The 23,022-nt window shown below is 39.5% G+C and overlaps 1 protein-coding gene across 11 annotated transcripts in view; it reads left to right on the top strand.

Annotated features, from left to right (window-relative positions):
* Positions 1 to 23,022, top strand: part of LOC125970198 (voltage-dependent calcium channel subunit alpha-2/delta-1) — a 59,072-nt gene that overhangs the window by 20,283 nt on the left and 15,767 nt on the right. For 7 of the 11 annotated variants that reach the window (XR_007482036.2, XR_007482037.2, XM_049722226.2 and 4 more), the window contains exons 4-23: positions 1,448 to 1,507; positions 2,542 to 2,577; positions 3,494 to 3,623; positions 9,455 to 9,586; positions 10,761 to 10,830; positions 11,743 to 11,793; positions 11,960 to 12,059; positions 15,780 to 15,938; positions 16,535 to 16,639; positions 17,006 to 17,084; positions 17,156 to 17,205; positions 17,298 to 17,387; positions 17,593 to 17,667; positions 17,758 to 17,838; positions 18,093 to 18,167; positions 19,266 to 19,325; positions 20,618 to 20,674; positions 20,752 to 20,823; positions 20,904 to 20,965; positions 21,038 to 21,114. Coding sequence is in view for 9 of the 11 variants with exons in the window: in XM_049722226.2 (XP_049578183.1) it covers positions 1,448 to 1,507; positions 2,542 to 2,577; positions 3,494 to 3,623; positions 9,455 to 9,586; positions 10,761 to 10,830; positions 11,743 to 11,793; positions 11,960 to 12,059; positions 15,780 to 15,938; positions 16,535 to 16,639; positions 17,006 to 17,084; positions 17,156 to 17,205; positions 17,298 to 17,387; positions 17,593 to 17,667; positions 17,758 to 17,838; positions 18,093 to 18,167; positions 19,266 to 19,325; positions 20,618 to 20,674; positions 20,752 to 20,823; positions 20,904 to 20,965; positions 21,038 to 21,114 (1,621 nt within the window). In the remaining 2 variants the exon portion in view is untranslated. Of the gene's footprint in view, positions 1 to 1,447; positions 1,508 to 2,541; positions 2,578 to 3,493; positions 3,624 to 9,454; positions 9,587 to 10,760; positions 10,831 to 11,742; positions 11,794 to 11,959; positions 12,060 to 15,779; positions 15,939 to 16,534; positions 16,640 to 17,005; positions 17,085 to 17,155; positions 17,206 to 17,297; positions 17,388 to 17,592; positions 17,668 to 17,757; positions 17,839 to 18,092; positions 18,168 to 19,265; positions 19,326 to 20,602; positions 20,675 to 20,751; positions 20,824 to 20,903; positions 20,966 to 21,037; positions 21,115 to 23,022 lie in introns of all 11 variants that reach the window. The other 4 variants (XM_068651099.1, XM_049722230.2, XM_049722227.2 and 1 more) reach the window with 2 other exon arrangements.

Here is a 23,022-nt window from a genome sequence, read left to right as displayed (position 1 = left end):
CAGCGATAGACAAGCTCTTTCTATCAATACGTATGATTTATAAAGTGCGATCATGTCAATAGCTGAATACTGGATTGTGAGTGTTGTAAATGTATGTTTTGGTTTGGTGTAAAAGGCTCATGCTTTTCGGGGGTTAGCTGGGCTAGCAGTGTGCCTTGTAATCTTCTATACCCCCCTACCACCACCCGTCTGTCTTTGGATCAGTCACTGAAGCATGAAGTTGTTTGAAAGGATTTGACAAACACAAGCAGAGTGCTGTTGGAAATGACGGAGGATGGAAATGATACCATGGGAAATATGATGAATGGATCTGCTTAGCCATAGTGCGTTTTTGTCACTCAATCACATTTGATATTTTCACAATAATTTAAATTGCATATTTTCTGGCCCAATATAAAACTTCTTAAGGTAAATCAGTTTAGCTAAGCTGCCCAGGAAAAAGGAAATATTGTCTGACTATAAATAGTACTGTCTATAAAATTGTCATAAGTACGCCACTGCACGACATCCATCCATCCATTTTCTGAATTGCTTCACCACCATGAGGGTCACAGGTGTGCAGGAGCCTCTCCCGGCAGTCTTTGTACAGCCTGAGCTGGTCACTAGCCAATCACAGGGCACACAAAGACAAACAACCATTTACGCTCACGGACAATTTAGACTGATCAATTGGCCTACCATGTATATATTTTTGGAATGTGTACGGAAACCCACCCAGAATCGAAACCTGCACCTCTGAACTGTGAGGCGAACGTGCAAACCAGTCCTACACTGTTCCACACACTGCATAACACTGTATTTTAATTAACATGTTCCCTAGGGTCACACAAGCCCCCCTTTGAGTGGGGGTCACTCCACTATATTTGAGAAGGGCTGGATTAAATAAAAACTGAATTCTCAAGGTGTGAATACAGATGGGAATTCTTCTGTCCGTGTGCCCTGTAACTGGCTGGCAACCAGCCTACTGTCTACCCTGCCTCTCGTTTTAAGTCAGCTGGGATATCTTCTAGCTCACCCGAGACCCAAAAGTGAGGATAAATGGAAAATGGATGGGGAACAGGAGTGACACTCCCAGCCTTTATTTAGCAGTGCCCCTCTTGAGTGACAAGCACCCGGGTAGTAATTCACTCACCGGTGACGTGATTCAGCGACGTGCCATTTTATAGGCTGCAACGCACACACACATGCACGCGCGCACGTTAAACCTTTTCACTCTGACATTATTATGCTGCGCGACGTGGCCTTTTGCCCCACACTCCTGTAAGACCTTGATAGCGTGGACAGTTTGAGTTGTGCAAGAGAGGGATGGTAGTAATATATCTGTGTCTGCAGCTTTTTGTGCACTTTTCCAATAATTACGCAAACCAATGGCTGTGTAGTTCCCCCGACTGAAATGCTTGTCATCATTCAACCCCCCCCCCCCCCCCCCCCCCACCTTCTCTTCTAGAAACTGGCTACAGCTGCCGAAAACTTCCAGAGGAAACATCAGTGGAAGGATGAGTATGAGGTGAGGAAAAATTGTGGCAGTTTTTGTATTATAATTTGTGCATGCATAGAGAAGGTGTAGAGATTTGTGGCAAAAACTTCAAAAGTTCAGTCATTTCACTATTTACAGAAAAAGGTAATAAAATTCAGCCACAAAATCAACATTTCACGCATTCATTCTTGCAGATAACGTGTCGATATTTTCTAATTCTAAACAGCAATGATCATTTACTAAATTATTAAAAATATACTGAACGGATGTTAAAATAATGTGAAATTTAAAAATGTATCTGTTTTTCATTCAATGGGGGAAGACTAACAGTTTAGGGGAAGACATTGTAGAAAAATAATTTCATAAATGCAAGTATAAAATACAACGACCACTGGAAAGAACCACCATCACTTATGCCGCATTTTCATTAAATTTAAAACTATTTAGGCCATTCATGCTTTAATATCTTCAAAACATGATAAAAGTGGTTTTAAAGAGATACTTCTATTTTGCCAGTGGAACAGAAATACAATTGCCATCAGCATAGAAAATCCCATGCTTGGAGATGGAACCCATAGACAGCAAATGCAAGAAAGGCAGGGGTCCAAAAATTAAATCTTGCGGCACCCCATAAATCATTGAACCCCATAAATCATTTTAATCACATTAGTAACATCATCAATAAAGCAGAATAGATAAATTACATGTGTTTTATTATTCATTGTTTATTGCACCTCCCAATTTCTGTTTTCATGTTCAAAATAAACATTCAACAACCAAATATCTCAAAAGAAAGATGCACACCAAAGGAAAGACACACATGCAGTTCATATATCGCTACGGATGGACTCTATTTCATCATCTCAGTTGCTTTAATATGGCAGCCTAAGTGTGTGCCTTACACAGTGATTGCGGCCCCGTCAGTAAATATTGCACATAACCACGCATTAGGATGCTCGTTCCCAGCGCCCTCGCGTCCGTGCGGAACGTTACGATAACTGAGGCCATCATTTTGTTCTTGGCAAATTATGGTGACCTTTTTTTTCTCTTGTGCTTGTTTACAGGATGATGAAATTGCATACTACAATTCCAAGGACAACGTAAGTGTTTCCCTTCGATCAACACTGTACAAGGACTAAAGTATTGGGACAACTCTTCTGGGAAGACCGAATGTTGAATAGTGGGAGTTTGTTCTCTACTCAAATGACCCCAAAAATGTGATTCATTACTAGTTGAGTAAGTCCAATCACCACTTCAAAATCCTGTCCAATTGCCAATTTAATTAAACTCGATTCCCCAACCAGACAAAAAGTCTTTAATGCTGTATAAAAGCAGAAAACTATTACATCATCTTCCCAAATTCTTTCACAAAGGTCTTAGTGCCATGAGTGATAAAAAAAAAAAAAAAAAAACTACCAGCTGACTGAGCAGTTTAATTAGAACATAAGGAATGCAAAGACTCAATCAAAGAAGAAAACAAACAATCCCACATTTATATCAATAAGTGTGTCCCAAGACTTTGGTCATTCTTTCAAGCAATCCTGATGCGAGCCAGTCAAGAGGTTGAACTCCCTTTCACATTGATATCCTCCACCTCTCTCCTTCATCTTCGAGCTTTTCACTCTTGTCTTGTGCCTCTTTCATTTCATGTAACATTCAAGCCTTTCTTCTTTTCATCTTATTTTGTTGCCTCTATTTCATCCCTCCTCACGCCCCCCTCACCCTTTGTATTTTACAGGTGAAGAGGTTCCTGCCATGGTTCCCCTCTAATTGACAGATGAGATAGATGAGGCAGCTGTATTGATGCTTTATTAGGAAGCAAGTGTTCACACTCTTACTCCCGCACTCCCTCTTTTTTCTCTCCCACCTCATTGGCCGTCATCCACATCTCAATGCAGGCTGTCATTGATGCAAGACTGCATATTGTCTCCTCATCTTAAGCAAAGTCATAAAAATACAAACCATAGCCAGCCAATAAAGGCAAATACTTTAATCTTTCATGTTTTTCTTCAATAGCTGGATACAAATGAAACCGAGGGACGCAAATCCCGTCTCCGTCCGGACTTTAAGGAGGATCCGTCTTTTCGACGCCTCACAGACCACAGCCACACGGCCGTGCACATCCCCACCGACATCTATGATGGCTGTGAGTGCACACACGCACACGCAGTGTAACCATGGATACAGCTGACACACGCAAAAACTGCTTTCAAAGATGTTATTGCAGGTTATGCCTGTGCCAAATTTGCTTTTGGCTTCATAGATGACAATTATCCAAAGCTGGAGGTAATGATACTGGGTTTTTTGAGTTTTGTTTGTGAATTTTTAGTCACATCTCTTGGGTTTATTTCCTTCTTACTGTTGATATAAGTGTGTAAATTCAAGTCCAGCAAAAAAGCAAGATTTAAAGCAACATAGAAATGTAGGGAATACATTTTGAACCAAAGGAAGCAGGACCAGCCCAACATGACTACCAACAATGACTCGACATAGACTGTCAGAAAGGCAGACAAGACAAAGAGGCGCACTCTGAAGCGACATGAGGGATTGGAGGAAGCTGATTAGTTGATGTAAAGGAATAGACAATGAATGAAGAGAACAGGTGGAAGTAGGTCCATCCATCCTTCCTGAAAATATGGGACAGAGAGAATATTACAAAACAAGAAAACTACTGTAATTTCTGGACTGTAAACCGCACCAGCTAAAATTAGGGGAACATCCTGTTTTGTTCATATATGAGACGCACTGGACTATAAGCCGCAGGTGTTTGAAATATAATGTCCTCATTTCTATTACCTGTATTTAACAAACGAATCATTTTAAAATATTGTAAAATTTATGAAAAATCCACAGATAAACCGCACCAGACTGTACACTGCAGGATTCAAAACTTAAACAGTAGTGGCTTATGATCGCGGTAATTCTAATTTTAAAAAAAGTCAACAAAATCAGTTCATGACATGCTTAAGAATTTATCTAGCTTTATAATGTGTACAAAAAAGATAAAACTTTGATAAAACTACACTTTTATGTGTAACCAAATCCATTTCTAACTGTTTCAAATGTAAAAGGGTCAATTGAATTCAACAATTTTATGAAATAGACAAAAGACATCAACAATAATCACAATTCACCATGTCCAAGGGCAAATCACATTTTGTTTAATAATTCAGCACAATAGGTGCACCTATTGTCCTTAGTGACACACTACATTCACGCCTCTGAGCAGTCTTTCGGCTGAGCTACTGTCGGCATATCTCCTGTTATGACGACTATTCCAATGTTTAATAGCTCACTGAGTATAGGAAGGTCTGGTGCTTTCTTTTATTCTCTCTTTTATTTCTTTACACTGCAAGAGTAGTTCTTTGTGTTCATCTTTTATTCCTCCACCCCATCTGTTTTGAGTTTGCTGGTGTATCAAGTGTTACACAAAAAAACCCATCAATATTTTCACCAAAGTAAAAGAAGAGCAAAAATGAAATGTTCAGCTGCATACACAGCAGCTTTGAAGTTTGAAGAAACAGGAGTGCATCACAGTGTGCATGTTGTCCTTAAATCATCAGCATTTGTGCATGATCAGCTAACCTGTCAAATTTGTAAAGTACATGCAAACTTGTCTTTGAGGAACAATTTCATCAGGTGGCCCTTTATTTACTGTCAGCTACTCAATAACATTGTTTCTGTATGACACACATTAAGAAGGCAACAACTCCGAGACGGCTGTTTGAACTTCACTGCTTCTGGTTATTGGCCGTGCACGTATATCAAAATAAATACATTTAAAATCATTCCCAAAGCCACATGTCACGGGACAGACAGGACAGGTGGGGTTCGGACATTGTCGATCGAGGCAGGCAGGCGTTCAGACGTGGTTGGTCAGTTTGCGCTGAAACAAGGTCGGCAACTGGAAGCAAGCACAGGAGAACAAGCACAAGGAGCAAACGGGTGGCATATGGGGACGACCTGACAAAGGAGGACAAGTGTCATGCAATGAGCGCTGATTGCTCTGGGGGTGTGGCTGTGACCGATGTAAACAGAAGCGGGGCGCTGACCAAGGTGCTAGAAAAGCAGGCGCGTGACACGTATTAAATTGATTGCCGAACAAAGGACATTTTCATTGTAATTTAGTTATGGAAACGTATAACCTTTCAGTTTTTAGCAACGAAAATGTTTTTTCAACCCTACTTATAGTTATTTTGTTAGTTTTCGTTTACTGAAATAACCTTGCATGTGACGTCAGAGTGAAAAAGGTCTATTATTTTGCGAACATTTGACATCTGAGTCATGTCCTCACAGTCAAACAGCACTCGGTGGGGAATGTCACCAAACCTGTTAAGACCTTCGGAGCATGGGTGAGGAAACTCATTTTTCTTGGCATGTGAGACCTGATGTACGTGCGGGCGACCTGTGTGGCACTGGGACTTGCTGCATTCATGAATTAGTATTCTGTGAATTGCGAAGTGTCAGCATTCACACGAAGGAAGGGGACTGTGGAACGGATTAATGTCTTGCTGTGGATGCACCTGGCCCCGAGGTTAGACCCCTGACCTCTTTTATTAGACTTCACACTTAGTCGGAAATATGGAGACACGTATCCTTTGTTGTGCGTTTTGGAATTTGTGTGTTAGCCCGGGCTTGAACCTGTCTTGACCTTGTAGGTTTTTTTTTTCATTTCTGTGTCAAATCCCTGGTTCTATTCCGGGCCGGGTGCCATAATACTTCACACTCAAAGATACCATGCATTGCCTGCGAGTAATGAATATCAAAGCTGCTGGAATCCATCCAGGACTGAGGGATATGCTACCTTAATAGGGACAAAAGTCTGTTTACACGGTCACATCATGAGATTCTTTTTTGTGTGGACACCAAAAGAACTCACGGACACTACATAATATTAATTCAGCGGATATTCTGATCAGGGGGAACTGAATGATACGAATGCATAAGATTTCCTGTATAACATGTTTAGGTAATGCACCATGTGGCTTGCGCTTGAAGAACCTCAACAGCACTGTGCATGAATAAAAAATGAAAACATAACACTGAAAATAACAATGTAAATGCACTAAAACAATAACAAGATAAAGAAAACAAACATTAAATAATCCAGGCCATGGATTACTGTTTCAAACTGCAGCTTTGTACCCTCTTGTGAGAGTATTGACTTGTTTAGAGCTGTTGAACTGCTAACCAATGTAACATTTAGCCTCAGCCAAAGTTTTAGCAACCCCACCAGCTGCCTAGCTTTGTGCAAACTTTGTTTTTCTGTCTGTCAGAGGAGAATGAGAAGCCCTTGCTCTTCTCAGCACGAAGCAAATTTCCCTCTGCGAACCACAAATACACGTGAAACATGCGAGCTGAGGCGATATTTCGCTTTTGGTTTGAAGCGAGCTTAAGGCAAAGCTTCAACTTTGCCAGCTGCCTGAGATGGAAAAAAAGCTTCTCAACCGATGTGCCAATTTTCTCACATAGTTTAAAATCACTGTTCAATTTAAATCCCAATATGAAGTTGAAGAATACTTTGTAACTGTTGTAATAGTTTTTAGCATTTGGGAAATTGTTTACACGTCTACATCGTGGGACCCACTTTCACGACATGAATCGTAAACACGATTTTATGAATCAGAGAAATGCATTGATATGAATGTAGAAGATATTCTGAATGTACTATATGCAGCGTGTCTTTCCATGTGTGTAAAACTCATTTTGCTCGGAGATTCTGCCTCAATCTTACACGTAGCAATGCTACAGGTGTGGCGTTTGGCACTTGTGATGAAAACAAATTGTAGACACACATTAGTCTGCATGCAGGCTGGCTGCCGGCCTTGCATTTTTTTTTTCTCTTTTTTGCACCATACATTCACCTTCACCACAAAATGTATTTTTGTGAGCGCTCTGAAGGGAAAAGAAGACATTTGTACGCTGTTGAGGCTTCAATTTGATCTCCACCCCATAAATGTTCCAGGAATAGGCTTTTCTCAGCCAGGGGGGTGAAATTGGATTTTCTGGTTAAAGTGGGAGGTGGGCTCCACAGAGAGATTTGGCAGACACGGTCATAGTTATTAACCACGTTCAGTCAGTTACTCATCCAATTCATGTTATTATAGTCACCTATGGTTTGAATTAATACCTGGCTTCAATGCAAAATCCATGCAATATAATGAGTACGTGTTATCCTGATTATATGCCAAGTTTTTTTTATTCTATTGCCCCATTGTTACTTTTAGCCTCACGCAATTTGAAATTTTCTCATTATGCCCTGCTGGCTGTAGTGATATTTTATCTCACCCCATTTAAAATTCCCGACTTAATGAGGTAAATGCATAATGTGCACACTCGCATGCACACACTGACGCACACACAGACCCCCACACACACACGTATGTTTCAATTTAAAAACAATGCAATTGCCAGTCTTGGCAAAGCGAGGGTTCATTAACTTTTGTTTCGCGAGGCGTGCATGCAAATGTCGCTGTTTGCCACATCAATGAGCCACGTCACAATCAATACAATAAATACCCATCAATTTCACTCACGTACACTTTCAAATTTAAATTTAAAATCGAGATGAAAAAAACATTTTACTCTATGGAGATCGTTGTCCATGCCAAAATTAAGAATAAAAAGCCATACACATACAGTATAACGACTGAGAGTGTCCTTAATGACATTTGTCAATACGTCACATCATCATTACAGAAAGGCCATTAACAAATGACATTGAATTAGTAAAAAAAAATGGGATTAAATATAACATACATATCACTTTTGTTTCATTAATTGGCAATCTAATTTATTATATCATATTTGAATTCATTTATTTTGCATTATTCATTTATTTTAATTTTGGCAGCAACAAAAAACACAGAAAATGTTTTCTTGTCATGTTTTCCATCCATGCATCACAACAACATCAAGAAATTAATCACAGAAACTGAATATTATTTTGAAAATGACCAATGCTGATTATTACCTATTATAGTTTTAAAGGCACAGAGTTTGATACAGCTCTTGTCTGAGATTTTGCGAGGAAGTGTCAGTTATAACAATGCAATGTTTAACGTAATCCCTACTGTCAGGCAAATGAGGCACGTGCAAATATCATATCCTCAGTGGCACTAAGGAGACTAAAAATGAAGAAAAATGGAAGGGAGGGGGGGGGGTATGTAGTGAGCGGCTGATCCATTTTGGGGGCGCCCAGTGTTGTGGCCCCCTTCATCCATCATTGTGAGTGTTACGTGGCTCTGGGCTGTCCAAGTGCTGTGTCACTGCATCCATAATGCCTGTTGCCTCCCACAACACACACTATCAATCAGCCACTATCACACACACACACATGCATACGCATACACACACAGGTTATAAGTTATTTCAAGGTGGGAAATGAACAGGTTCATTTTTGAGTGGGAATATAAATGTGTTCATCAAAAATACACTTCGTAGAACCTTATAAATTATAACGATGTGTATTTTTACTGAGATTTTCACTATGACATACCCAAGAGCTCAGTTGTTCTTCAATTGCACCACAAATATAAAAAATATATAGTTATATACATAGTTTTTGACCAAAGCGAAAACATTAAGAAAACAGTGAAGGACTTGAATGATGTTGTAGTCGAATACCTTAAATCTCCATTTAAAAGATTTTATAGTCATATGGAAAATAGAAAGCACACTTCTGGCGCTAGATAGCAGGCTAGCCACTGTTTTGCCAAATTACTCAGAAATAAGTTATTTAACAAGTTTACGTTATTACATTATATACATCTGTAAGGAATTGTCTTTCGCAATCCTGTAAAGGTTTGCATCAAGTTCTGTCCCTGGATGCAATCTTGGATCTTCTCTGTCCAATTATTTACGACATCTGTTTGGGTTATTGTCCTTATTGACACGTTCGTTCGTTTCAAGTCATGGAAGTACCCTGGTGTCTGTTTACAAACAAAGTGTCCATCACAATCTCTCCTTTGATTTTAGCAACCATTGTCCTGAACGAGCTGAACTGGACCGAGGCACTGGAGGACGTGTTTAAGAAAAACAGAGAGGATGATCCCACACTTCTTTGGCAGGTGTTTGGAAGCGCTACCGGTCTGGCCCGATACTACCCAGGTAGGCAAAAAAAGTAGAGAGAGGTCTTTAAATTAAGAGCAATGTGGTAGGTATTGAGGATTGTTAGGCTCGCTGATGAGCATCTACGAGAAGGGAGGGCTGCACTGCTGTGGGAGTCAACTTCAGTCTTAGCCAATCAAATTGGCTCCTTACATTTAATTTAGGATGACTTTGGCAAAGTTGGTAGAGCAGGTTGTTGAGTGACCAAAGGGTCAACGGTTTTAATCATGCTATCATACTATCATACTATCATGCATTGAACAGATAGCCGTGCTGCCCAGTGAGATGACTTAAAACATATTATCAAGTGATTCAGAAGATCTGATGCCCGCTGTTGACATATTTGGTAATGAAATATGTGCTAGACCAGCTGTCAACCCTGCACAGATACTCAACTTGGTCTAAGCAAGCATAAGATTTAGATGGCACCTCCTGGTACCAAATTTTCATTCCCAACATGGTGGAGACCATTGTAACAAATACAACTCACCAGAAAAGCTTTCAGGATTGTAGCCATATGCCTGAACCACTTGATCTGGCTCTGTTCCATTCAGACGGGAAATGGATCTACTCTGATTTTCTCTCCCTACACCAAATCCTGACATTTTGAGTGTTTGTTTTTATATTCAGATGACCTTGACCCTCCAGTCACCATATCTGTAATATGCTCATATTACTGCTCACAAAGGCTCAAGGGAGAATCCCTTATAAAACACAGTACAATATGAAACAATCATGCATGCTTAAGCTTCATAGTATTTTCTATTCATGACATCGTCTCTGCGGCCTCACGAGAGTGGTTGATGTGCAATATTCTGGAATGATCACTGGCTTTGACTACCTTATTACCCTGTGTTTTTAAATACTACTTAGCATGCATGAAGAGCGGGTTCACTCTCTCATGCGTGCTCATTTTCCATGCTTCCCCACACTAATACCAAACTGGTGATTGTCAAAGCAATTAAATGAAGTCTGCACGTCCTGTCATGATTTATATTCTGGGTTCTACAAATTAATGATATGCGAGAGGGTATCCAGAAATCTGCCAGTTTTTGAAACCATACAGTAAATGGCACATCTTGACATGAAGATTGTTGTAAATAAAATGAGCAATTAGTGGTTTTATCTAATGCTGCGAGACAGGTGTAATCAAGAGACCTTTCATGTTCTGCAGCATCTCCATGGATGGATGCTCGCAAGACACCCAGTAAAATTGACCTGTATGATGTACGCAGGAGACCGTGGTAAGAGAACGCACGACATCATTGCTTGCTGCTTGGCCAGGCACAAAATGGCTCGTTGATTGACTGTGAAGGTGACAACTTTTGTTTTAAACTAGGGTTAGGGTTTTGAACTAGGGTTAGGATTTCTAACTAGGGTTTCAAACTATCGTTAGGGTTTCAGACTAGGGTAAGGATTTCAAAGTCGGGTTTCAAACTAGCGTTAGGGTTTCAAACTAAAATTCAGGTTTCAAAGTAGGGTTTCCAACTAGCGTTAGGTTTCAAACTAGGGTTTTGAAGTAAGCTTTCTAAGGTTAGGATTATAAAATAGGGTTTTAAACTAGAGTTAGTGCAATTGAAATGAAGGTTAGGGGTTCAAAGTAGGGGTTCAAATTAGGGTTAGGGTTTCAAATCAGGCTTAAGGTTTCAAATTGGGGTTTCAAACTAGAGTTAGGGTTTCAAAGTAGGGTTTTAAACTGGGGTTGGTGTTTCAAATCAGGATTCCAAATTAGGGTTAGGGTTTCAAATTAGGGCTTCAAACTAGAGATGGGGTTTCAAAATACCATTTCAAATATGGGTTTAAAATTAGTTAAGGTTTCAAAGTAGGGTTTCAAACCAGGGCTAGTATTTGAAATTAGGGTTTCGATTTAAGGTTAGGATTTCAATGTTCTGTCTGTCCGATTGATTCCAGCATTCACACAACAACAACAAAGACAAAGTTCAGTGGAATTGGAAAAAAACGAATGTGCCATTTGTTGTGTTTAAAAAAAACATTACCCAATATGTTGGTAGCTGGAGCGCTTAATAGCATATCCATTCATTCCACTGGGGAAAGATGATTGGTGATACATGTGATTTGTGCTACGAGATGCTAGGAAGTGAATTAATCTCGTAAATCAAGTTACCACTGTGTTGAGTGGTTAAGTGTGTGTGCAGGTACATCCAAGGAGCCGCCTCACCCAAAGACATGCTCATCCTGGTGGACGCGTGAGTTACGCTAATGTCATTGATCTGTCTGTCCCCTTATGATTTACCCTGATCATATTTCATTTGTGGACTTCTCCGTGCCCTCTAGGCTACCCTCTTGCCTTCCATCGCTCTTATCTGACAAACACAAGTGCAGCAGACTGATGTTGTCTTGTGGCTTTTGCAGGAGTGGCAGCGTTTCCGGCCTGACACTCAAACTGATCCGGACGTCCGTTAGCGAGATGCTGGAGACGCTGTCGGACGACGACTACGTCAATGTGGTTTATGTGAGTTCTGATTCAGATGCTTTGAATTTACGGGGACAATTTTTTTGTCATTTACTTTATTTTTTTTGCCAATTTTGGCTATATTGAATGGAGAAAAAGGTGCTGTTTGTACAAGATGAAATGCTGATATTTTTCGGAAGGGTCTTTTCTTAAGGGTTCTTAAGCAAAGCCACTCCACCCCACTATTGGTTTGTCACACACACGCACGCACGCACGCGCGCACGCAAGTGGTTGCCAGAGATGGATGAGTTGTAATGAAGTATAGATTTTTGCCACGTCTGGCCACCTTCAAGCAGGCCTTTAATGAAACGCCTGCTGCTCTATTTGGTGTACTGGATGAAACTTGGCACTCTCTTCGCCGCCCCTTCTTTTTATTTACTGCATGCACAAAGGTATTGTGACATCTAGCCAACTTTACCTGCCACCTTTGCGTTCCACTAAACTAATTAAACCTCAATTTGGAGCAATTTATTTGTCATCTCAAATACGTCTCCCCATTTATCTCTTTGCATCAATGACCAATATACGTATATGTATGTGCACATGTGCAGTTCTGCCACTTTCCCTTTTTCATGTTTTGCCATTCTATCCCTTCACTTCTTTTGTCATCGAGCAATCACTCCCAAGACTCGCTGTACTTTCATTTCTCGAAACCTTCCAGACTTGCGATTAAGCGGCCAAAGAACCAATCAGGAGGCTGAGTGGTTTGTCGATAGTGGTGGGCTGCCATAGATGAGGTGCTTGTTGTGATGAAGCCTGCAGATTGGAACTTTGTACTCCCACTGGGAAGCTTTGCTGTTCTGAAAACAATGTGTCGTGCTTCTTAGTGGATTCTGATTCTAAGAAGACCTTTACCGTCCATTTGGCTGTCCTTTGTGTTTCTAAGAATTGAGCAGAAAAAGTTTCATCTGAGCACTCTAGCAGATGTTTGGGTTTATTTAGTAAGGATACTATTCATGTTAAATCAGTAGTTATTTAACTTCTGACACCAAGTAAAAAATACTGAGCTCTCCAAGTAATGACTGATGATATAAGTGACTGCATTTCCAACTTTATCTTGATATGAGCCGCAATTCTATTAGAAAACAGGAAATTCACTAAGGTCACACTCATCAGAAGTCATCATTTTGTCTGGAAGTTACCGTCTCAGTTCGTCTGTGTTTTCATTCGCGGGGTTGCTCGAAAACCTCTAACACTGGTGTGTGCCACCTGGAGGTGTCAGGACTTGACATGGCGTCATTAATTTCGAATGATAGCAATGAATTCTCTCACATTAACAGCAGCCAAGGGACCAAGTTGGCATTTGGTCAATGAAGACACTCACGCACACACATATGCACGTATGCACTCCCTCGACAGCTGTTGTAGGTCAGCGGAACGCCTGTTGGCTACTCCTTCCTATTCTTCACTTGTGCTCATGTTTTTTTCCTTTTCACACGTTTTCTTTTCGCTCCCACTTTTGATGCCGTCTGTTCACTTGAAACCTGGTTTCCTAAATACTTTCAGATCTAGTCAAAGTAGTTAAATACATTATATAGTCCCGGAAGATTGATATGTACCATCCACACATTAGTGACACACATCATGAAAAAGAATACGGCTGCTTAATAAAAAAGGTATCTGGATCCACTTGGGAAATCTTGTCAGTCTCAATTCAACTCAACTTTATTTACATAGTTTATAGAGTGCAGCTGTAACAAAGCACTGAAGACAAAACATAAAATAATAATCATCAAATCATAAATAACCAAACAACACCTCCTATCAAAATATACCATAGCTACCTTCAGATAGGCACTTAGTGCAGACGAGCAGCAATGAAGACTCACTTAACCAGTGTCAGGATGTTGGGCTCGTAGATACGTATTCTTCAAATCCAGCAAATTGTCTTCATCAGTTTAGTTTTATTTAATTTTTGAGTTCAACACACTGCCATTTAGTCTTTTAAAACTGTTTGTCTTCAGTTCCATGTTTGACAAACCACTGATGAGGTCTTTGACGATTGCCCCTCCCTGCACCCCTGACTCCATAGTCACCATCTGTGTAAACATGACATATCTCATAACATAATCTCATTTATTTCGGCACACTATGACACCCTCCCAATTGCCCCATATTTACTACCCACACACCCTTTCCTCCTCCTCCTTTTAATAGATTGCGGCAACATGGGCCATTATGCCTAACTCTGTTTTGTTTGTGTTCATCTATTTGCTGTCTTCTTGATTTAGTGTGTGTGCCTGTGTGTGTTTTGTCAGACAATGTGATCATGGCCTTTCAGTCCAATAGAGATGTGTGTGTCTGTATTTGTCAAAGGAGATGCTGCTTCAAGGCTTCCCGTTGGACAAGCGCACGCACAAACTCGCGCGTACACCCACATGGGCGAACACACACACGCACACATGCACACACACACTCGCACGCACACACTGTCTTTTGGATTGTTTCTGCATGGCATCAAATGCATGAAAATATTAAACAGGGTTTGTGGATCCAGGTAAAAAAGAATATATATATATATCCACGCACCCTATTGTCCTAAAACTAAGTAAACAAAACTACATCTGAATGGCATCAAAACATTATACATATCTCTGAGACATCAGTTGGGAATGTTATGAAAAAAATAAAGGAATGAAGCCATCATGATTAACAGATAAAAGACTTGTTTTGTCATAACAAAGTTTATTACTTTGTCTTTCTCCAAGATAAGATCGTAATATTATGATATTACGTCTTTCATTGCCAGCCATTTTTTAAAATAGAGAGTCTCTTGAAAGCCAAACAATTTTATAGCATTCTGATTGATTTTCAAGAATCACTGAATATTGATTGCGTTTTGTGACACAGAAACTATCAAATGTGTAGTTTTAGTATTTTGCTGGTAGAACCGGCCATAATGAGACATTTGCGCCTTTGTGCGCTGTTGTGGGATGGGAGTAGACTTTTCACGGTCAACCCTCGTGGCATCCCTCATTTGCATTAAATTAAGGGAAGGCCGGCCACCTAGCACAAAGTAAATTTTTCCTAACATAATGGGAACAAAAAATACCCTGGTGGGTATGGCAGAAACGACTTGCGATAATGCCCTGCATTATCAAGTGCGTCAGGGCAAGGCTGCTTTGTGCGCTGGCATGAGCACAACACGGCCCCAAACATGCTGGACTAAACTTGGACATATATATGCACACAAAAAACAAAAACAAAAAAAACACATCATATGACAACCCAATGCACATTATTTGGCTCACTTCCAATCCAGGCCTCTCTGTTCCCTGAGGTACCGCACTTACCAATGACTGGTGTCGATGTTCTTGAGCTGTATGGAAATGAGGCTTCGTCAATTTTTTATTCACCAACAATCAAAACAAAATCAAGACAATGTTGCTGCATAACCATTATTCTATAATGTAGCTGCGATCTTGTTGCCATGGGTACCAAGTCGTGGTGCTCCAAGGATGTGAAGCAATTAGCGAGGCTTGATGAATGTGTCTGTTTTTCCACTGGCTCCTGCAACCAAAGCCAGGTGGGAGCGGAATGTGTGTTCGTGCATGTGTATGTTTCACGCTGTATTTTATTTACACATATGTTGCACATGTGAAAATGTATTCTAAATTGCACCGAGCCAAACTGGCACATAAGACCCATCGTTTTCTCTGATTACGGCAGTGTGTCTTTCGGGTCTGCGTCATTTATTAATTCCTGGCTTTTGTTTCACAGTTCAACACCATGGTGAAGAAGACGGCATGCTTCGACCATCTGGTTCAAGCCAACGTGAGGAACAAGAAACTGCTCAAGGATGCCGTGCAAAACATCACCGCCAAGGGCATCACCAACTACACTAAGGGATTCGAATTTGCATTTGAGCAACTCGCTACGGTAATGTTTAACCGCCTTTCAATATTTCATTTTTAGTCGTTTGAATAGCTTTTCAATTTCGCATTATAAGCTTTCTTTTTCTTCAGGGACTAAATAAAATAAAATCACCAATGGAAAATGTTGGTATTTATTACTATGGTATTTATTACATAAGCACTTGTTTAATTTTATTTCAGTGTATTTAATCATAGACGACTTCATCGTATTTAGAATTATACTGGTTAACAATGTTTTATTTTTTTTACTCTGAGTTGCAATTAAACTTTTTTAGATGCAGTTCTTGCATTAATTTTGATGTGGGTCTTGTATTTTTATTAATTTTTTTATTCATTTTCAAACGCAAATGACGCTATATTACTACATACTCATGAAAAAGGTGGTAAATGACAGCTGTAGTATTGTCCTGATATTTGCTGCCATCTGCTGGATGCACTTCTACTAGCACAGTTTATGTCGCATCATGTGGTTTCAGCATGACATTTGACTAACTTATTATATCACTCAGAATGGTTTTCATAACATAAAAAATAAAACAAAAACAATTAACACAATATAGTCCAAAGTCCAAGAAGCTTCCTGTTTTTGTGTATGAACAGACAAATATAAGCAGAGCAAACTGTAATAAGATCATCATGCTGTTTACTGATGGAGGAGAAGAGCGAGCACGGACCATACTGGAGAGATACAACGCCGACAAAAAAGTTGGTCACACATGACAACATATATTTTCTTGTAGTTATAAAGTGTTTGCCTTTATGGGTCATTCCAGAATTGAAGAAAATGTCCATTGAAACAGCAAACTATAAAATACCCCATAAACATAATCTACCGTTGATGGCTGTCCTGAATGATTCAAATCATATGTTGATTTATTATTTGTTCTTTAACACAACAAAAATGGCCTACAGAGCAGTTAGCTTGATGCCATTACTGTTGAGTTATTTAGCTTTTCCCTTCCTCAAGATGACTGAAAAACTAGCAAGATTGTGCGCATGATGAGATCCATCTTTAGAGCATAGTTTAAAACAAGTTGAAAAGTAAACTGTAAATCATAATGTTTTCTGTAGGTGAGGATCTTCACCTTCTCCGTGGGACAGCACAACTATGATAAAGGACCCATTCAGTGGATGGCCTGTTCCAACAAAGGTGCAGAGCTGTGCACATTCAAAATGTCTCCAATATGCCATTTTCCTTCTGATTTTCTTAATTTACTCCAGGTTACTTCTATGAGATCCCCTCCATTGGAGCCATAAGAATTAACACACAGGTCATTTTAGTTCGTACTTGATACATCATCCTAATCTACTTGCAGACATGAGTCAGTGTTTTTTTTTAATATTTTTTCTTCCCCCACTTTAGGAATATTTGGATGTCCTGGGCAGACCCATGGTTCTGGCGGACAAGCAGGCCAAACAAGTGCAGTGGACCAATGTGTACCTCGATGCACTGGTGTGACATTACTATTGTGCTGTCATGTCTGAATGCACATGATTAAACACAATCATGGCAATGGCGGGAATGTTGAAACTGTAGTCATATTGCTCAACAGGGAGTATGAAACAATTTGTTTAATTTTAAACATGATGCGTGGGCAGGCACAAGAAGTAAATTTAGGGTAATATACGGTAATATGTTGTATTTGTGCCTCACTCAGGAACTCGGTCTGGTTATTACCGGGACTCTTCCCGTCTTCAATAAGACTAAAAGCAAAGACGACAGGAACGGCGAGGTGTGGTGAAGTTGACACATAATCACAGATGTGCAGGAGTCAACAGTAGAGGCCAGCTGATGTTTTTCCTCTTTTTTTTCTATATTTCAGCATCAAAATCAGCTCATTCTCGGCGTAATGGGCATCGACGTGTCACTGAATGACATCAAGAAGCTCACGCCACGTTTCACAGTGAGTTGAAGTGCATTTTTTTGAGGTTGCAAGAAAGCCAGTATAGGGAAAAGTCATCAGAAATGGGAGTAAGTCACATATGTGCAAACGGCAAACAAGTTACTGCGGAATATAATCAAGAAAGTTGAGTTGCCACCAAATTTCAAGCAAGTCAAGTCATATGACTTGGTTCGTATTTGTGATATATTTTTTGGATTTATTCACGGTAACTTCCTGATTGTTAAATTTCCCACACGCTATGTTTGCTTCATCAGATTGGTCCAAATGGATACTATTTTGCCATCGATCCAAACGGATATGTCTTGTTGCATCCCAATCTTCAGCCCAAGGTAGGTGTCACCAAAATACACTGTGCACTTAAGGTAAGCTTCGGATAAATATTTGACGTTGGTCTAAATATAACTATTACCTTACATTAATGTTTTGCAGCATTGTACTCTTGAGGTTAGCTTTACAGTTCTATTCTAACTTTTTAGACAGACATTTGAATTCATAAGGGTATAAAGTTTTATGGGCTTTTAGCTGAGGAATAAACATTACCGTATTTTCCGGACTATAAGTCGCTCCGGAGTATAAGTCGCACCAGCCATAAAATGCCCCAAAAAGTGAAAAAAACATATATAAGTCGCTCCGGAGTATAAGTCGCATTTTGGGGGGCAATTTATTCGACAAAATCCCACACCAAAAACAGTCATGAATGAGCAACAACAGGCTAAACAATAGCAACAACAGGCTAAACGATAGGTATGCTAACGTGACAAATACGAACAAAGAGTTGAGAACGGGCCTGACGTAACATATAGAGTGATTAAGGACAACTATTACATGAATAACATGTTTATAAAACCATCGGTATCACTCCAATTCATTAAATAGCAACAACAGGCTAAACGATAGGTATGCTAACGTGACAAACACAAACAAAGAGCTGAGAACGGGCCAAATAATAATAAATAATAATAATAAATTTAAGAGGAGCAAAAATAGAGCAAGTGTACATACAGCAGACAGTGGACTTGGATATGGTGCTTTAAAGTGTTAATTGCTTTATTTGATGTTTTCTCCATTTTTTATGTTTTGAATATGTTCAAGATAAAGATATAAAAGCATGTGAAGTGATCAACTATACTAAAAATAACATGGGAAGTGGTCAACTATACTTGTAAGTAAGTGATGTCTTAATGCTCAAGTAAAAATTTGTGAAATAAAACATATATAAGTCGCTCCTGAGTATAAGTCGCCCCCCCACCCAAACTATGAAAAAAAGCGCGACTTATAGTCCGGAAATTACGGTACATGCTAAGTGTAGTATTATTACCAGAATCCCTATGAACTTATTTTTTACGCCACTCTTGTATTTTGACAACCCCACCAACCATACATATTTGAAAGCAACTTTACGAAACACTTTATCATGATTTTCCCAGAAAAGGATCCATAACAGGAATCTAAGGCTATATAATAAGTTTGCTGTCACTTTTCATGAGGTGAGATCTTGCAGCGTTTTGCACTTAGTCATTCGGTTTAGTAGCCATAGATGAGTATGCATACAGTATATTATAGTTGTTGTTTTTTTTTAGCATACCCTTGTTAGCATTAGATTCATAGTTGATGTTACTCCCAATGTGACTTTTTAGGATGGTGTTTTTATTATTAGACAATTAGGAGAAAAATAGGCCCCTCTAATGTGTCAAATATATTTTCTGTTTCCAACATATTCGCTCTTCTCTGTCTTTGAATTTCTTTCATTAGTTTGTTTTATATCCTTCCCTGCATTACTTCAAAGTTTGATGTCTTATTCTGTCTCATGCATCATTGCTCGCCCTTGATCATTTATTCTTTTTTTTTTCCCCCTTCTCTCATTTTCATGCTGAGGTCCATCGTCTTTCATTGCACTTTTTTTCTTTTACTTACCGACAAACGTAAGGAACTCATTCAATTTCAATGTGGCATTGAATATTTCACACACGTCTTAACTGTGCATTTAATGTGATGTAAGTGAACTGTTTGATATTTTTTTTAGGATATTAATATCCCTTCAACCAATTGGCACTGTCTCATCTGGCACATATACAGGCACTAGAATAGCATCGTCATTCTGCTCACATTTCATTTTATACCACCATAAAAGCACACAGATGTGTTTTTTGTTTTAAACACAGCTCATTACAGGCTGTCCCAAAAGTCTCTATAACCTTCCTTTGTTCTATTTTGTTTAAGGTGTCATTCAAATATTGGGCCATCAACATTTCGCATCTTAGGCTTTGCAGTTTTTGTTAGTCGGTCATTCCCTTGCTCAGACGCTGACCAACTGATATTGCAAATTGTCACATAGCAAGACAAATGAAAACACCAAACATCCAGGGAATGTCATTCATGAGAGCTGCGGTGATTTTGCAAATTTGATGTCTTCTCATAATTTTAAATGACGCCTGAAACAAAATAGAAAAATAATGAATTGTATCGTGACTTTTGGGATGAGGCCACAACGTTACTTGGAATGAACAATGACTTAAATGATTTTCTACACCGGTACTTGTATTTAGATTTAAACTCCAGGTCAAAGTTCTTAATTTGATATCTGCACTGTTCATTATCGGATATTCTATTTCCATGTACATTTTAATTGACACTCATCCTTTGTCCAAACAATGCTGGACTTAACTGCACACATATGGATTGTATTCATTGTGTCAGGCATTAAATTCAGTTTCACAATAAAAATCCCACCTTTGTGGTCTTTTTTAAAAATTCTTTCTTGTAGAATCCTAAATTTCAGGAACCTGTTACCCTCGACTTCCTGGACGCCGAGCTGGAGAATGACATTAAAGTGGAGGTACCTTGGTGGAGTCGCACCGTGATGTGGTTCTTTGGGTTGGGTTAAGTAAGTAAGGTGTACCTGTCACCCCACAGATCAGGAGAATGATGATCGATGGCGAGACGGGTGAGCGCACAATACAGACCCTGGTGAAAAGTCAGGATGAGGTCAGAGATTTGGATTTGAAATAACTAACAAACCAAATTCAATTTTATGCAGCTAAATTACATTTTGTATCATCTTGCAGAGATACATTGATAGAGGAATAAGAACATACACTTGGGCACCAGTCAATGGAACCGATTACAGGTGAGTCATTTGAGCTAACCGACCACTTCAACAATAAACAAACAATGATTGTCGTTTGTCTTTCCTGTGCAGCCTGGCTCTGGTTCTGCCAAAATACAGCGAGCACTTCATACAAGCCAAACTGGGAGATGACATCAAGCAAGCAATGTGTGAGTGCAACACCAACCAACCTTTTATCGGCCCATCACTATCAACTCAACAATATCAATATCAACAATTTATTAGGTCACCGCTGTTTTTTTTCCCAGCTGGAATCACAGGCCGCTCCTTTTTGCGCCACATCCCTGCCATGACTTTTGTTTTGTAGTGTAACCCGCTGGTTAGCAGCCGCGCCTAGTCAAAAACATGAACTCATTGTCGGTGACCCTGCCCGAGTGCCGAAGTTCTTTTGATCCTCCCTAAACGTTTTTGCCTTCCTCCTTTTCTTTTGGCTTCTATCACTTTTGGCTTCCTGCATTCATAGTAATATTAATAACCTTAGAATATTTTTCAGCAGCTTTTCAAGGAACCCAATTATTTAATTGGTGATTATTTTTCTACTATAAATAAGTTTTATGGTAAGTAAAGTGGGCATGCATTTAGTTTTGCCTACCACTTTTAGTATTAAAGTGTCCACACACAAAAAAACCTGATGTTTTGTATATTCATTCAGTAGTATGGTAGGCATTTTTTTTATAAAAAGTACATTGGCTTCATGTGTCCTCATCTTACTTTTGACTTCAAAATTAAGTTTTGAATTCCTTCCGTACGATTTACTATTTAATTCTCTTCTACCTCTCTGTGTGTTATCTCTGCTGGACATTTACAGCATCGTCTTGGGGCAAGTACTCTTTCTTCTGTCCTTTTTTTTTAATTTTTATAAACGCTATGTTCCTTCCGCTTCTTGCATGCTTTTATCCTCCGCACGTTAGCGTGATTATTAAATTTAGCCCTCTGTTGACGATTACTTAGGATACAGCTTATGGATGCCTCGTAGGGTATTATTAGTGGCAAAAAAACAGCGAGTTCAGCATAAAAAAACATCTGCCTCTAGTGCATTTTCATCACTTTGATGTGTCTCTACAAAGCCGTTTGGCTAATGGTGCAGTTATCCCAGTAGATGAGATTTTGACAGAGTGCTTTGGCCCTTGTGTCACTCCCTTGCCGCCGTAAAGAGCCTGTCGACGTTTACGGGGCTGTTAAAAGATCTGCCGTGCTGCTCAAGCATCGACTCGAATTTGGTGTCCAGCAATCTTAAAAGAGACATTTTGATTTTTATTCTCGACAATTTAAAACTTTTGCCAATTGTTTTAATAACACTGATGTCTGTGACAAAACACCCCAAGGATCTAAAGATCTATATGTGCATGTGGCACATGGACACTGGTCCTTTATATTCTACTGCTGGGCCAATAGAGATTCTCACTTTTGTTACTATGACAACCAGGGTTGTACCTGTTGGACTGCAAAGACAATAATGGTTGTGTTGGCCATCTGGAATTTTGGGAACATTTGATTTTCATGATAGGTGTATTTCCAGCTGTCCTATTCCCCTCTTTCCATCAACAAAAAGGTTTTGGGGCTTGACAGCCATCGCCCCCTCATCTTTCAGCTATCATAGCATAATGATGGCGGCCGAATTTTGGTCCCGGGATATTGCTGATTGCAACAATAGCTGGAATGTTGCGCCCCTAATTGTTTAAGTCTTTAATTTTGACAATGACCCGTACCGTAAATGTATCACCAAATTAAACATAAATGACAGAATTGGACTCATCAATACCTATATACTATTTATTCTTCTGATTTTATCATGAATATTTTATTTAACTTTAGTTTTCAAGGTCTGCAGTGGGGAGACAGCGCTCTCTATTGGCCAGTCTCCACTGATTGGCAGGCATTCCACTCTTTTGTATACAAGCTATTCAAAAATCAACTTGTATTATATGTCCTTTAAGTTTCACACCTGAGCCGGACCACCATAACATCTCATGAGGAAAAAATGCCCCCCCAAGTAGAACTACATAAACATGCGCTCCTATACCCAGGGGTGCTATATACGGTGCGGTGGAGCCAGC

This window comes from Syngnathus scovelli, chromosome 6 (assembly GCF_024217435.2).
Source record: "Syngnathus scovelli strain Florida chromosome 6, RoL_Ssco_1.2, whole genome shotgun sequence".
Classification (NCBI taxonomy): domain Eukaryota; kingdom Metazoa; phylum Chordata; class Actinopteri; order Syngnathiformes; family Syngnathidae; genus Syngnathus; species Syngnathus scovelli.
This window is presented reverse-complemented; position numbering and strand designations above follow the sequence as displayed.